General features: G+C 42.6%; 1 protein-coding gene across 1 annotated transcript; it reads right to left on the bottom strand.

Annotated features, from left to right (window-relative positions):
• Nucleotides 1–3,961: 3,961 nt before the first annotated feature.
• LOC139257044 (probable G-protein coupled receptor 139) lies at nucleotides 3,962–7,280 on the bottom strand. Its single transcript, XM_070874385.1, has 2 exons — nucleotides 7,211–7,280; nucleotides 3,962–4,863 (listed from the first exon to the last, which is right to left on the bottom strand). The coding sequence occupies exons 1-2, from the start codon at nucleotides 7,278–7,280 to the stop codon at nucleotides 3,962–3,964; spliced, it is 972 nt and encodes a 323-aa protein (XP_070730486.1).
• Nucleotides 7,281–16,760: the final 9,480 nt, after the last annotated feature.

Below are 16,760 nucleotides of genomic sequence, written 5' to 3'. Positions count from 1 at the left end.
AACGCAGGACGGTCAGTGGGGAAGCTGGAGACTGAAAGATTGCCGAGCTAAATTAGGGCAGACAGGCGCCGAGGGAGCCCGTGGTTGAATATCCACGGAGCTTTCCACCAGCGTGCAGTAGAACCCCCGTTTCTGCCTCCCTACAATGCAAACTCACTCCGCACACCAGTCCCTACATATTGCTTTCTAAACCCAGTTCTCAGCTTCCACAACTCCCTCTCCCTCGTTCTACCTCTTACACCTTTTCTAACCCTTTCTCCTTTTTACCTCTTTCTCCATTTTCTTTCCTCATCACTCTCTGCCTCTTTCTCCATCTCTCCCTCTACCTCCTCTTCCATTTGTATTTACTTATTACTCACTCTCTCCTTACTTCTCTTCTTCCTCTTTCTCCATCTCTCTGTACCTCTTTCCCCATCTCCCTATATCTCTGTCTCTATCTCTCTCTACCTGTGTATACATTTCTCTCTACAATTCTCCATTTCCCTATACCTTTCCCCATCTCCCTATATCTCTGTCTCTATCTCTCTCTATCTCTGTATACATTTCTCCCTACAATTCTCCATTTCCCTATACCTCTTTCACCATCTCCCTATATCTCTGTCTCTATCTCTCTCTACCTCTGTATACAATTCTCCCTACAATTCTATATTTCCCTATACCTTTCCCCATCTCCCTATATCTCTGTCTCTATCTCTCTCTATCTCTGTATACATTTCTCCCTACAATTCTCCATTTCCCTATACCTCTTTCACCATCTCCCTATATCTCTGTCTCTATCTCTCTCTACCTCTGTATACATTTCTCTCTACAATTCTCCATTTCCCTATACCTTTCCCCATCTCCCTATATCTCTGTCTCTATCTCTCTCTACCTCTGTATACATTTCTCTCTACAATTCTCTATTTCCCTATACCTTTCCCCATCTCCCTATATCTCTGTCTCTATCTCTCTCTACCTCTGTATACATTTCTCTCTACAATTCTCCATTTCCCTATACCTTTCCCCATCTCCCTATATCTCTGTCTCTATCTCTCTCTACCTCTGTATACATTTCTCTCTACAATTCTCCATTTCCCTATACCTTTCCCCATCTCTCTATATCTCTGTCTCTATCTCTCTCTATCTCTGTATACATTTCTCTCTACAATTCTCCATTTCCCTATACCTTTCCCCATCTCCCTATATCTCTGTCTCTATCTCTCTCTTCCTGTGTATACATTTCTCTCTACAATTCTCCATTTCCCTATACCTCTTTCCCCATCTCCCTATATCTCTGTCTCTATCTCTCTCTATCTCTGTATACATTTCTCTCTTCAATTCTCCATTTCCCTATACCTTTCACCATCTCCCTATATCTCTGTCTCTATCTCTCTCTATCTCTGTATACATTTCTCTCTACAATTCTCCATTTCCCTATACCTTTCCCCATCTCCCTATATCTCTGTCTCTATCTCTCTCTACCTCTATATACATGTCTCTCTACAATTCTCCATTTCCCTATACCTTTCCCCATCTCCCTATATCTCTGTCTCTCTCTCTCTCTATCTCTGTATACATTTCTCTCTACAATTCTCTATTTCCCTATACCTTTCCCCATCTCCCTATATCTGTCTCTATCTCTCTCTACCTGTGTATACATTTCTCTCTGCAATTCTCCATTTCCCTATACCTCTTTCACCATCTCCCTATATCTGTCTCTATCTCTCTCTATCTCTGTATACATTTCTCTCTACAATTATCCATTTCCCTATACCTTTCACCATCTCCCTATATCTGTCTCTATCTCTCTCTACCTCTATACATTTCTCTCTACAATTCTTCATTTCCCTAGACCTCTTTCCCAATCTCCCTCTACCTTTCTCTATCTGTGTACCTCTCATTCGATCTCCCTCGACATCTTTCGGCCTCTCCCTCTTACTCGTTCTCCATCTCTCTCTACCTCTTTCTCCATCTCTTCCTCTACTTTTTCCATCTCTACCGCTTTCGCCATCTCAGTCACACTCTGTCTACCTCTTCCTCCATTGCTACCACATTTCCTTCTCTCTTTACCTCTTCCTTCATCTGTCACTTTCTCCTTCTCCTTCTCTAACTCTTCCTCCAGCATTTACTCCCTCGTTCACCATCTCTCCCTAACTCTTTCACCATCTCTCCCTACCTCTTTCTCCATCTCTTCCTACCTCTTTCACCATCTCTCCCTACCTCGTTCACGATATCTCCCTAACTCTTTCACCATCTCTCCCTAACTCTTTCACCATCTCTCCCTAACTCTTGCACCATCTCTCCCTAACTTTTTCACCATCTCTCCCTAACTCTTTTTCCATATCTCCCTAACTCTTTCACCATCTCTCCCTAATTCTTTCACCATCTCTCCCTAACTCTTTCACCATCTCTCCCTAACTCTTTCACCAACTCTCCCTAATACTTTCACCATCTCTCCCTAACTCTTTCACCATCTCTCCCTAACTCTTTGACCATCTCTCCCTAACTCTTTCACCATCTCTCCCTAACTCTTTCACCATCTCTCCCTAACTCTTTGACCATCTCTCCCTAACTCTTTCACCATTTCTCCCTAATTATTTCACCATCTCTCCCTAACTCTTTCACCATCTCTCCCTACCTTTCTCCATCTCTCTCTAACCTTTCCCCATTTGTCCCAACACGTTTTCAATTTCCCTCGACATCTACCTGCATCACTCTCTCGCTATCTCCACCTCTCTCTCTTTTCCTCCATCTTACCTCTTTCTCCCTTTCTCTTTACCTCTTCCTCCTTCTCTCTCTACCTTCTTGTATCACTTCATATTTCTCCATCTCCTTCTGCATCTTCCACCATGTCTACTTCATTCGTCATCTCTGTACCACTCTCCATCTCCCTTTAACTCTTTCTATATCTCTACCTCCATCGAGAGAGGGAGAGAGAAATAGAGAGAGCGAGAGAGACAGAGAGCGAGAGAGAGATGCAAATGGAAAGATACAGATGGAGTAAGTAGCAAGAGAGAGAGATATGGAAAGGGAGAGGAAGATGGACAGATTTGAAGAGCGGGAGAGTGGCATGGATAAGAAGAGAGATGGAGGGAGAGAGAGGTAGATACATGGAGTGATAGGGAGATGGAGAGACAGATGGCGACTATATATATATGTATTTATATATAGAGAGAGAGACAGAGCGAGAGAGAGAAAGAGACAGAGATGTAGAGAGACAGAGGGACAGATAGATAAATAAAGAGATAGGCAGACAGACATAAGAGAGAGAGAAAGAGAGAGGGAGGGAGCGAGTTTGAGAGAGAGAGGGAGCGAGTTTAAGAGAGAGGGAAAGGGAGAGAGAGGGAGGGAGACACCGTGGGACGGAGAAGGATAGAGTGAGACAGAGAGTGACAGAAAGAGTTGAGCAGCCGCCGGTTTGCGGGAGCTAGAAATAAAACAGTTACAGACATGGAATTTATAACCGACAGATAGTCTTGGAAAGGGAGAGATGAACAGAAATGGAGATAGAGAAAAATTCACCGACAGACAGAGATAAATAAAGAGAAATGATAAGCACAGTCCTGGCGGTCCGAGTCCCGACCCGCCTCTGGGCTTCCAGTGTTCCATCCCTCTGTCTATCTGTCTACCTCTCTGTCTGTCCATCCATGTGTTTCTCTCTCATTTCTCCGCAGTGCTCCCATTCTCATCAGGTCCACAGCAGTGACTGTGATTGGCGGGTTTGCCAATATTCCTTTACCTGCAGGGTAGTCATTTACTGCATGTCCAGGTGAGCTCTTTAGTGCCGTCTATTTGAGAAACACATCATGTGTCGTCTGTGGAGTGGTTCCAAATATCTTTAAAATATATTAACAAATTCAGATTTAGAGTCATGTTGAGACGCAGTGCTCCGAAAGCAAAATATATTTTCCATCCAGTGCGGAGTGCATGAGATGAATAATGAAATGGGATTATGTTCGAGTGTTTAGAATCTTTGAGCTTTCTATGGTTTCACTAATCTAAGAATTAGATTGATTGGATATTTCACCACGTTCTGCAGCTCCTCTCTGAATTTAGTTTGTGTCAGCACATAAATACACGTGTTGGTGCAGGAACTGAGAAGCTGAAGAAACCCTGCCACGCTCTCTGTGGTATAAAGAGGATCAGTGAAGGAGGAAGGATAATTATGTGTAATTCGCTGGTAAATGTAAAATACAACCTGTGTCGTCCCCAACAGGATAAAACTCCCGGTTATACTGAAGAGTAAAGTGATGGATTTCCTGCGGTTCAACATCTCTATATCCTTGTGATTCTCTCCATTGCTGCAGCCCCGGAGTTCCCTGCGGACTCTACTGGCCGCTAAAATACGTCTGACCGTCAGAACATTGAGCAGCAAAATTAGAAAGAATGGAATGCAAGGTGTTAAAATGCAGTGAAACAAGACAAATGCGGTCCATGCGATGGACGTATAGTAGCTCGGTTTAAGCTGACAACCCCAGGGTACATTATCAATTATATAGTAAGGTGCAGTTGTAAAATACCAGGGGGCACACTCGAAACAGCTCAGCACACTCACTGTTCCGATAATCGCAGCCGCTGTTCTCTCGGTGCAGCATTTTGTTTTCAGCTTCTCACAACAAATGGCCACAAATCGGTCAAAAGTGAAAGCGACTGTTAACCAGACAGAAACCATCGTGCTAGAAAAAATCATGACTTCAATGAGACTGCAAATGGGAGTAATGTTCAGGAATGAATATGGGAAATAAATCAGACGGATCTGCCTTAATATTGGATCAGATATAATGACCAGGAGATCGGCGCATGCCATTCCTACCACGCAGCGAGAGATACATTTGGAGAGACCGCACTTTCCACGGGACAGGATCACAATCGCCACCAAGTTAACTAGAAAGAAGGGAGAGAAAAGGAAGCAGAGAAATTACCGATCAGACCTGGTGCCAAAGCAACATTTCGACAGAATCTGGGTGAAATTTCCGACTTTGTTGCTGCATCGAACGGTGGAAGCTGATTCTGGAACTGGGCAGTGCTTTCGGACAGAGAAATTTTCAAACACATTTATCAATAGTGCATTGGGAAATCAGTACAGAAAGCGAATAAAGTGAGCACCGGATCTATTGGAAGGAACGAGTGACTGCACAGTGGCAGTGGGGAAATGAGAAGGGTTTTTATGGAGCGCGAATGCAACGGGTTAAACCGGATTTTATCTCCAGACGGAGGAGGAAAGACATTAAAGGTCGGGAAGGTTTCTGCAGAGGGTGGGGCATTTGTTGCTGTGTGTTAAGAGATCTGAAGGGGCTGACACAAACCGGGAAAGGCCGAGAGCCCTGGCAATGAGTTTAATGTTTAGCGTCTGATTGTAAGAGGCAGCTGGAGGTGGAGTTAGTGAGTAAGATTGGCAGGGAAACAAGGAAAATGTAATGTAGGAGCTGGAGGGGAGTCTGGAGCACAGGGTGTGGGGAAGCGGACAAACTGAAGCAGCGGATGAGGAGACAGGGGATTGAATGCAGTGGGAGGAGAGGCTGGGATTCACAGTGAGCCTGCAGCAGAGTGTTAGAGGAAATCTAATTCATAAATCCCAGTAGCACAACTCAATTCATACTTTCAACCACTGGTGTCAGGTAACAGCTCGTTGGTGACAAAGTGTATTCTGTAAATTTATAAAGTAAAATTATATTTAATATGTTAATTAAACCAGCCTCGTTTTGTATTGAATTTAGTTGACAGAGTTTATAAAATGCACTATCCTAATAATGCATTACGCTTAAGAAATGCAGGATTCTATTCTATACAACATTTCAATTATCTTTAGATATTCAGTCAGTAAACAAGTAAAATAACAATTTACCAAAACAGACTGAGGACCACATAGCGACAGAATAAAACCCTCACAATATCGCAACATCCTAATGTCACCTTCAAGGCACATGTTGTCATCTTAATTGTACTGGAAGTTTCAGCAGATCAATCGGATTCATTATTCACATAGCTGCCCCTCTCTCTATCCCCACCCTCTCCCTCTCTTTCTCGCTCTCTTTCCCTTCACCCTCCCTGTAGTTTTCCTTCTCAGTCTATTTCTCCATCGCCCCTCTCCATCTCTCCGCAATGTCTCCAATCACTTTCTCAATGCCTTTTTCACAACCGATTCAATGCGAACATCCTGCAGCTGCATGCTATTCTCCTTCCACGTTTTCAATGTTTCTATTCTAAGCGTCATTTTGTTCAAAGGTGAAGCCTCTATGATTAGTTTAATATTTCTATTGAACACCCAATTATCAGTCTACTCACCGAAACAATTCCCTTCATCTCCAATACATGCAACAAACATGATCCTATTTTATTAAAGCGCAGCGCTAGATGGCATGATAGTTCTGTTAACAAAATGACAACAGCACCGCTGCTACTTGTAATTCCTACATCAATAGTAGGGCTCCTGATTCCAGCAGACAAAGTGCAAACTGATACAATATAACCTCAAAACATTTCATTTTGTAACGAATGTTAGTGACAGTCATTGAACGCTGAAGCAGAAAACGAGATGTGAAGGTTACAGCTGCAAACTCGGTTCAGTAGCCAGGCCTCTGAAGCAGATTCAGATACAAACACAGTGAAATAATATTTAATTACAGTGATAACCAATACTTATTGGAACCCAGTTAAATGGAACCATGTTATTTCTATAGAACACCCACTTATCAGTCTACTTACCTAAACAATTCCCTTCATCTACAATACATGCAACAAACATGATCCTATTATTTTAAATTGCAGCCCTCCATCTAACACGGAGACCGTGAGCTGTCGAATTTCAATCACTGGAAACACATACATTAATTATTTTCCAGGACAGGTTAGCTCACAACATGAAACCCTTATTTCTGAAGGTGTGATATAAAACATAAAATGCTGGAGATACTCGGCAGGTCAAGAAGCTTCTGTCGACTGAGAAAAATAACTGATGGTCTGATACTTGCTCTTAGCCCAGACTCCTGATTCCAATACTTTCAGTACAGATAATAAGTTACTACCATTCTCGAGGTTTGGGTACACAGCGATCGAAGTAGATATAAAGCAGTCAATTCAATACAGAAAGAGCAGAGACAGATAAATCTCACCATTCACTGCTGGAACAGAACAGGTGACTGTGTAAAACATGCAGCGAGTAAAAGATTACCAATCACAGTCGCACATTCAACAAAGATTTACATAACTGACTGTTGAGATCTCGGCTTACCAGGAACGCCAACAGCTGCAAGAACAGGATAGTAAATATCTTCTACCTGAAGGATTAATGGATACTCCATATCTGTGAGAAGCTGCGACTTCTGTTGGAGTGGAATCCCCTGCTCCGGCAGACACTCTGAGCTGATACATTGCAATGGGCCGTGATTTATACAGGGGGTAAGTCTCCACTGACACTGCTCCACCCCTGACGATTATTATTAGTTTCAGTCACTTGAACAAACACATTATATCAGGATCTTTGACTCTGATGAAAATAACGCGGTGAATAACACTCAAACATCTCAAAGTGCAGGACGTTACCAAGATCAGAGCTCTCTTGGGAATAAGGCTGAAGTTCTGTTCATACAATACTGAACCAACAATAATGAGCGGCTTCATCTGCAGTGTTCATGTAATTGTATTGACTATTTTCACTCCTGCCGATTTATTTATAAATGTTAACGATTTCCCTGCAGTGTACAGTGAATCCATGGAAACAGACAGACCTGTTTCACTCTGTCCCTGCAGTTTCATTGTTCAATTATAAAGATTCAGTCTCTGACACAGGGACAGTTAAAGACCATTTTCAGGTTTGGAGCCCAGAAATTACGGTGCATGATATTAGGGAACGGAATCTCAACCACGACCATTGACTTTCTTCTCTCCGCTATTTTAACGCAGGTGGTCGATTCCACATTGGTTAACGGCTCCAGTAAAATCAGAACTGTGCCATCTTCTGACTCCATTCCTCCAGTTCACTCTTGGCCTAAAACTCCACACCTTCCATCAATGTCAAACGATTCAAACTCAGCTGTCCTTATCCATCCCTCCCCAGTTCCTAATCGCCCATGACCCTCGCCCTCACAGACCCTCATTGTCTCTCAGTCCACCAAGGCCTTAAATTAAGATTCTGTTCAGGGGGTTTAACCACTTCCATGGCCTCAACGCTCTCTATCTCCATCCACTCCTCCAAACGTGCAACAACTCACCGTGACCTCTCCATACCTCTGACTCTGGCCCCTTTCGATGGGACTACCTTAACTCTGTACTGGTCTAATCGATCTGATCGTAGTCACAGCGTCTACAGCAATGGATTCTCTTACCACACCTGTACCGTCAACTCCTGAACTCCGAACTGTCCATTATTTCCCTCTCCTGTTCCTCATCTACATGCTGCCCTTTGTGACATCATCTGCAGACTTGGGCTCTGTTTCCACATGTCTGCTGACATAGAAACAGCGAAACATAGAAAATAGGTGCAAGAGTAGGCCATTCGGCCTATCGAGCCTGCACCGCCATTCAAAAAGATCATGGCTGATCACCCATGCCAGCACCTCCCCCCACGCCCTCTCCATACCCTCCCGACACCCCCAGCCGCAAGGACCACATGCAACTCCCTCCCGAACACATCCAATGAACTGGCATCAACAACTCTCCGCGGCAGGGAACCCCACAAGCCAACAACTCCCCGAGTGAAGAAGTCCCTTCCAATCCCAGCCCCAAACTGCCCACCCCCCCCCATCCCAAGAGCGTGCCCCCCACCTCGTCTCCGGAACCACCCAACACCGGGAACACTCCCCCCGCATCCAACCCGCCCCGTCAGAATCCTTCCCAAATGCCGAACACCCCCGGATGTCGAGCCCCCAGCCCCTCTCAGACTTCTAAACTCCTGTGAATAGAAGCCCAGTCGATCCAGTCTCTCCTCATATGTCAGTCCTGCCATCACGGGAATCAGTCTGGTGAACCTTCGCTGCATTCCCGCAATAGCAAGAACGTTCTTCCTCAGATTTGGAGACCAAAACTGAACACAATATTCCAGGTAAGGCCTCACTAAGGCCCTGTACAACTGCAATAACATCTCCCAGCTCCAGCTCTCCACCAGCTCTAACCACCCTCCATGACCTCTGTGTTATCTGACTGAAAAGTTCTGCATTAGCTGCGATATTCTCCAATTAAATATTGCCAGGATGAAAGCAATTATCTCTGCACCCACCACAAACTTCATAACCTTTTCACCAATTCCATCCATAACCCTGGCTATTATCTCAGGCTGAATACGATGTGTTATAACCTCTGATCCCTATTCCTCTCTGACATGAGTTTTAGGACTCATATCCTCTCCATTACAGAATTGCCTACTTTCACCATCACCGATCAACATTGCCGGCATCTGCCGCTCCCTTCGCCCATCTGGCTCTGAAACCTTCAATCATGCATTCATCAGCTCCAGACTCTCTGTCCTCTTATCCAATCCGTCGCCTCTTCATTGCTCTGACAGTGGTCTCTTGTTGGGACTTCCCTTGCTTGTGTCCACATTTACCTATCTGAACGGAGACAGAGAATCGCTAGCAACGGCTTCACCCCCCTCCCCCAGGTCCCGCAGCACCATTACAATTGAAGAATCCTAAGGATGTATCCTATCTCTCCATTATTCATCATCTACATGCTTCCCATTGAATCTTTGATCTACAGATATGGGATCAGCTTTTACATTGATGATAGCAGTTTTAATTCTCGATCACCTCTCTCGATCCCCTTCCTGTGTTGTCAGACTATTTGCCCAACATCTTGTTTTGGATGAGCCAAACTTTTCTCTCAGCAAGCATTGGCAAGTCTAAAAGTATCATCTTTAATAATAGCCACAAATGTTCTTTCCTGGCCACCAATACCAATCCCCACTATGGCCGTTAGTTCACAATTAGACTCAGTACCCTAAAAGATCCTAATTCTATTCTTTATACAAATTTGTCACTCCATAACAAAGATCAACAACATCCAACCTCCGTATTTTCGCTGCCTCCAATCTTGCCTCAGTCTATCAGATGTGGAAACCTTCATCCATGCGTTTTTCACAACCAGACCCGACTATATCACGGTACAGCGGGCCAACCTCCCATCCTACACCGCCCATATACTTGTTCATCCAAAACTCTGCTGCACATATCGTACACCACGCTGGAACCCTCTCACAAATTACCCCTCTCCTTGCTCATCTATATAGGTGTAGTTCCGCCAAAGCCCCGAGTTTATTTTTCTTCCATTTGTTACAATCCCTGCGAAAACGGACCTATCCTGTCTCTATAATCTTCCCTAAACGTACAATCCTTCAACATACTGTGAGCCGTCGAATTTGGTTATTATATTGACGCCCTCCCTCTGCCCCACAATTGCAAATTGTGCTTTTAGCCATCTAGGAAAATAGGAAGGAACAACTCCCAATAGGAAATGGTGCAGGCCATTAAGACCCTCGTGTCTGATGCGCTTTCAGTCAGATCATAGCTGGTCTATATCTTCACCCAATCAACCTGCCTTGATTTTGTAACCGCAAGTAGCACTGCATGAAAAAAACTAACAAACTGAGCTTTGAAATATTGTACTGACCCACAGCCTCAACAGTTCTTTTTTGCAGAGATTTCCAGATTTCCTCTACTGTTGTGTGAAGAAATGTTTCTCGATATTAACCCTGAAAGGTTTAGCTCTAATTTATAGATTATGCCCACTTTTTCTGGAATCTCCCTTTAGAGGGAATAGATTCTCACCATCGACCCTATCAAACCCATTAACCGTCATAAATTTCAAGGCAAAACAAGTCTGGTCTATGCAAACTGTCCTCAGAATTCAATCTTTTAGTACTGGAATCCTTCTGGTGATTCTGCAGTACATCAACACCAAAGCCAATATATCCTGTCTGGGGTGCCGTGCCTGGAATTGAAGGCAGGTACTCCAGGTGGGTTCTAAGCAATGCTCTGTACAGCTGTAATAAATTGTCCACCATGCATTCCAGCCCTCGTGAGATAAAGACGATTAGTATAATTTATTTTTGTACATGTCCAGTAGCCTTTCGCGATTTCTGGACATGGACATGTAAATCTCCATGTCAATCCACAGAACTAGTTTCTGGCTTTAAGAACACACTTTGATGCATCTTCCTTAGGTAAAAAGTGGACTATGATCACACTTTCTCACATTGAAAGCCTTCTGCCACAGCTTTTCTCATTCAATCTATCAGCACCTTTGAAACATGCTGCTCCCATCTATAATATATACTTTTCCATTTAAATTACTCTCGCCAACAAACTTAGATATATGGTTCACTATTCCCTCATCCATGCATAAATATAATACAAATCTGCAGCCCCATACAGATCCTTAGGAGACACGACTATTCACATTCTGCCAATAAAGTACAAATACATTATTTCTGCTCTCTGTCTGCAACCAAATAACACATTCCCGAGCCAAGACAATAGGTTCCCTCCAATTCCAGGCGTTCTCATTTGTGGTAACAATTCATCTCGTGGAAGCTTGTCGAATACCATCTGGAAGTTCACAAAAGTAACATCCATATCTACCACATGGGTTGCTGTTATTATCAGTTAACTCCTCCACCTTCCATTTGACTCAACTTTTAAGGGGTATGGAGAGCAGACAGGGAAGTGAGCTGAGGCCATGATCAGATCAGCCATGACCTTATTGAACGGGGGAGCAGTCTCGAGGGGTCAAATGGACTACTCGTGCTCCTATTTCTTATGTTCTTAAACACATTTTTTGACTGAATCTATGGCCACACTTCATGTTGTCCACCTCTTTGGCTGGGGTCTACTTGCCTCTAATTGTACTTCTAGGAAATGCCCTTGGATATTCTGTTCTATTTGCAAGGTGCTATAGAAATACAAGTGTTACTGTTGTACGGCAGTGTCCTCCATTCTCATCTTTGACTTACTTAGGGTAAGGTACAGTACAATACCTATATAAATTTAATCAAATCTTGTCAATGTGGCTTTTGTAAAATTACTCCATAATCTATCACATCCCGATCACAAGGAAGAATGCTAAGATACCTCTTTCTACCATGTAAGACGCTACATTTCTCCACGCCCCTCTTATCCTTCTATACCCATATGAAAACCGCTCGTTAACAAAGCTTTAGTTTACATATTTACTTACTTGTCTGTCTTTCCTCACGCTTCTATGACGCATGATAGGAATGTATATTGCAGGAAAAGCGTTCTGTCAATCTAAGTTCTTTTCACATTCACAACAATATGTCCAATAATAGTCCAATCTGTGAGCAGCAGCACCATTCACAACAATATGTCCAATAGTAGTCCAATCTGTGAACAGCACCATTCACAACAATATGTCCAATAATAGTCCAATCTGTGAGCAGCAGCACCATTCACAACAATGTGTCCAATAGTAGGCCAATCTGTGAACAGCAGCACCATTGACAACAATATGTCCAATAGTAGTCAAATCTATGAGCAACAGCACCATTCACAACAATATGTCCAATAGTAGTCCAATCTGTGAACAGCAGCACCATTCACAACAATATGTCCAATAGTAGTCCAATCTGTGAACAGCAGCACCATTCACAACAATATGTCCAATAGTAGTCCAATCTGTGAACAGCAGCACCATTCACAACAATATGTTCAATAGTACTCCAATCTGTGAACAGCAGCACCATTCACAACAATATGTCCAATAGCAGTCCAATCTGTGAACAGCAGCACCAGTCTCAACAATGTGTCTAATAGTAGTCCAATCTGTGAGCAGCAGCACCATTCACAACAATATGTCTAATAGTAGTCCAATCTGTGAACAGCACCATTCACAACAATATGTCCAATATTAGTCCAATCTGTGAACAGCAGCACCATTCACAACAATATGTTCAATAGTAGTCCAATCTGTGAACAGCAGCACCATTCACAACAATATGTCCAATAGTAGTCCAATATGTGAACAGCAGCACCATTCACAACAATATGTCCAATAGTAGTCCAATCTGTGAACAGCAGCACCATTCACAACAATATGTCCAATAGTAGTCCAATCTGTGAGCAGCAGCACGATTCACAACAATATGTCTAATAGTAGTCCAATCTGTGAACAGCACCATTCACAACAATATGTCCAATAGTAGTCCAATCTGTGAGCAAGAGCACCATTCACTACAATATGTCAAATAGTAGTCCAAACTGTGAGCAGCACCATTCACAACAATATGTCTAATAGTTGTCCAATCTGTGAGCAGCAGCACCATTCACAACAATGTGTCCAATAGTAGTCCAATCTGTGAGCAGCAACACCATTCACAACAATATGACCAATAGTAGACCAATCTGTGAACAGTACCATTCACAACAATATGTCCAATAGTAGTCCAATCTGTGAACAGCAGCACCATTCACAACAATATGTCTAATAGCAGTCCAATCTGTGAACTACAGCACCATTCACAACAATATGTCCAATAGTAGTCCAATCTGTGAACAGCAGCACCATTCACAACAATATGTCCAATAGTAGTCCAATCTGTGAACAGCAGCACCATTCACAACAATATGTCCAATAGTAGTCCAATCTGTGAGCAGCAGCACCATTCACAACAATATGTCCAATAGTAGTCCAATCTGTGAACAGCACCATTCACAACAATATGTCCAATAGTTGTCCAATCTGTGAGCAACAGCACCATTCACAACAATATGTCCAATAGTAGTCCAATCTGTGAGCATCAGAACCATTCACAACAATATGTCCAATATTAGTCCAATCTTTGAGCATCAGAACCATTCACAACAATATGTCCAATAGTAGTCCAATCTGTCAGCAACAGCACCATTCACAACAATATGTCCAATAGTAGTCCAATCTGTGAGCAGCAGCACCATTCACAACAATATGTCCAATAGTAGTCCAATCTGTGAGCATAAAAACCATTCACAACAATATGTCTAATAGTAGTCCAATCTGTGAGCAACAGCACCATTCACAACAATATGTCCAATAGTAGTCCAATCTGTGAGCAGCAGCACCATTCACAACAATATGTACAATAGTTCAATAGTATTCCAATCTGTGAGCAACAGCACCATTCACAACAATATGTCCAATAGTAGTCCAATCTGTGAACAGCAGCACCAGTCACAACAATATGTCGAAGAGTAGTCCAATCTGTGAACAGCAGCACGATCCACAACAATATGTCCAATAGTCGTCCAATCTGTGAACAGCTTCACCATTCACAACAATATGTCCAATAGTAGTCCAATCTGTGAACAGCAGCACCATTCACAACAATATGTTTAACAGTAGCCCAATCTGTGAACAGCAGCACCATTCACAACAATATGTTCAATAGTAGTCCAATCTGTGAACAGCAGCACCATTCACAACAATATGTCCAATAGTAGTCCAATATGTGAACAGCAGCACCATTCACAACAATATGTCCAATAGTAGTCCAATCTGTGAACAGCAGCACCATTCACAACAATATGTCCAATAGTAGCCAATCTGTGAGCAGCAGCACGATTCACAACAATATGTCTAATAGTAGTCCAATCTGTGAACAGCACCATTCACAACAATATGTCCAATAGTAGTCCAATCTGTGAGCAAGAGCACCATTCACAACAATATGTCAAATAGTAGTCCAAACTGTGAGCAGCACCATTCACAACAATATGTCTAATAGTTGTCCAATCTGTGAGCAGCAGCACCATTCACAACAATGTGTCCAATAGTAGTCCAATCTGTGAGCAGCAACACCATTCACAACAATATGACCAATAGTAGACCAATCTGTGAACAGCACCATTCACAACAATATGTCCAATAGTAGTCCAATCTGTGAGCAGCAGCACCACTCACAACAATATGTCCAATATTAGTCCAATCTGTGAACAGCAGCACCATTCACAACAATATGTTCAATAGTAGTCCAATCTGTGAACAGCAGCACCATTCAGAACAATATGTCCAATAGTAGTCCAATCTGTGAACAGCAGCACCATTCACAACAATATGTCTAATAGCAGTCCAATCTGTGAACTACAGCACCATTCACAACAATATGTCCAATAGTAGTCCAATCTGTGAACAGCACCACCATTCACAACAATATGTCCAATAGTAGTCCAATCTGTGAACAGCAGCACCATTCACAACAATGTGTCCAATAGTAGTCCAATCTGTGAGCAGCAGCACCATTCACAACAATATGTCCAATAGTAGTCCAATCTGTGAACAGCACCATTCACTACAATATGTCCAATAGTAGTCCAATCTTTGAGCAACAGCACCATTCACAACAATTTGTCCAATAGTAGTCCAATCTGTGAGCATCAGAACCATTCACAACAATATGTCCAATAGTAGTGCAATCTTTGAGCATCAGAACCATTCACAACAATATGTCCAATAGTAGTCCAATCTGTCAGCAACAGCACCATTCACAACAATATGTACAATAGTAGTCCAATCTGTGAGCAGCAGCACCATTCACAACAATATGTCCAATAGTAGTCCAATCTGTGAGCATAAAAACCATTCAAAACAATATGTCTAATAGTAGTCCAATCTGTGAGCAACAGCACCATTCACAACAATATGTCCAATAGTAGTCCAATCTGTGAGCAGCAGCACCATTCACAACAATATGTACAATAGTACAATAGTATTCCAATCTGTGAGCAACAGCACCATTCACAACAATATGTCTAATAGTAGTCCAATCAGTGAACAGCAGCACCAGTCACAACAATATGTCGAAGAGTAGTCCAATCTGTGAACAGCAGCACGATCCACAACAATATGTCCAATAGTCGTCCAATCTGTGAACAGCTTCACCATTCACAACAATATGTCCAATAGTAGTCCAATCTGTGAACAGCAGCACCATTCACAACAATAAATTTAACAGTAGCCCAATCTGTGAGCAGCAGCACCATTCACAACAATATGTCCAATAGTAGTCCAATCTGTGAGCAAAAGCACCATTCACAACAATATGTCCAATAGTTGTCCAATCTGTGAACAGCTTCACCATTCGCAACAATATGTCCAATAGTAGTCCAATCTGTGAGCAGCAGCACCATTCACAACAATATGTCCAATAGTAGTCCAATCTGTGAACAGCAGCACCATTCACAACAATATGTCCAATAGTAGTCCAATCTGTGAACAGCATCACCATTCACAACAATATGTCCAATAGTAGTCCAATCTGTGAACAGCAGCACCATTCACAACAATATGTCCAATAGCAGTCCAATCTTTGAACAGCAGCACCAGTCACAACAATGTGTCTAATAGTAGTCCAATCTGTGAGCAGCAGCACCATTCACAACAATATGTCTAATAGTAGTCCAATCTGTGAACAGCACCATTCACAACAATATGTCCAATAGTAGTCCAATCTGTGAACAGCAGCACCATTCACAACAATATGTTCAATAGCAGTCCAATCTGTGAACAGCAGCACCATTCACAACAATATGTCCAATAGTAGTCCAATATGTGAACAGCAGCACCATTCACAACAATATGTCCAATAGTAGTCCAATCTGTGAACAGCAGCACCATTCACAACAATATGTCCAATAGTAGTCCAATCTGTGAGCAGCAGCACGATTCACAACAATATGTCTAATAGTAGTCCAATCTGTGAACAGCACCATTCACAACAATATGTCCAATAGTAGTCCAATCTGTGAGCAAGAGCACCATTCACTACAATATGTCAAATAGTAGTCCAAACTGTGAGC

Source organism: Pristiophorus japonicus, unplaced genomic scaffold (genome assembly GCF_044704955.1).
Source record: "Pristiophorus japonicus isolate sPriJap1 unplaced genomic scaffold, sPriJap1.hap1 HAP1_SCAFFOLD_80, whole genome shotgun sequence".
Classification (NCBI taxonomy): Eukaryota; Metazoa; Chordata; class Chondrichthyes; family Pristiophoridae; genus Pristiophorus; species Pristiophorus japonicus.
Note: the sequence above shows the minus strand (reverse complement) of the source record. Positions and strands in the feature narration are given on the sequence as shown.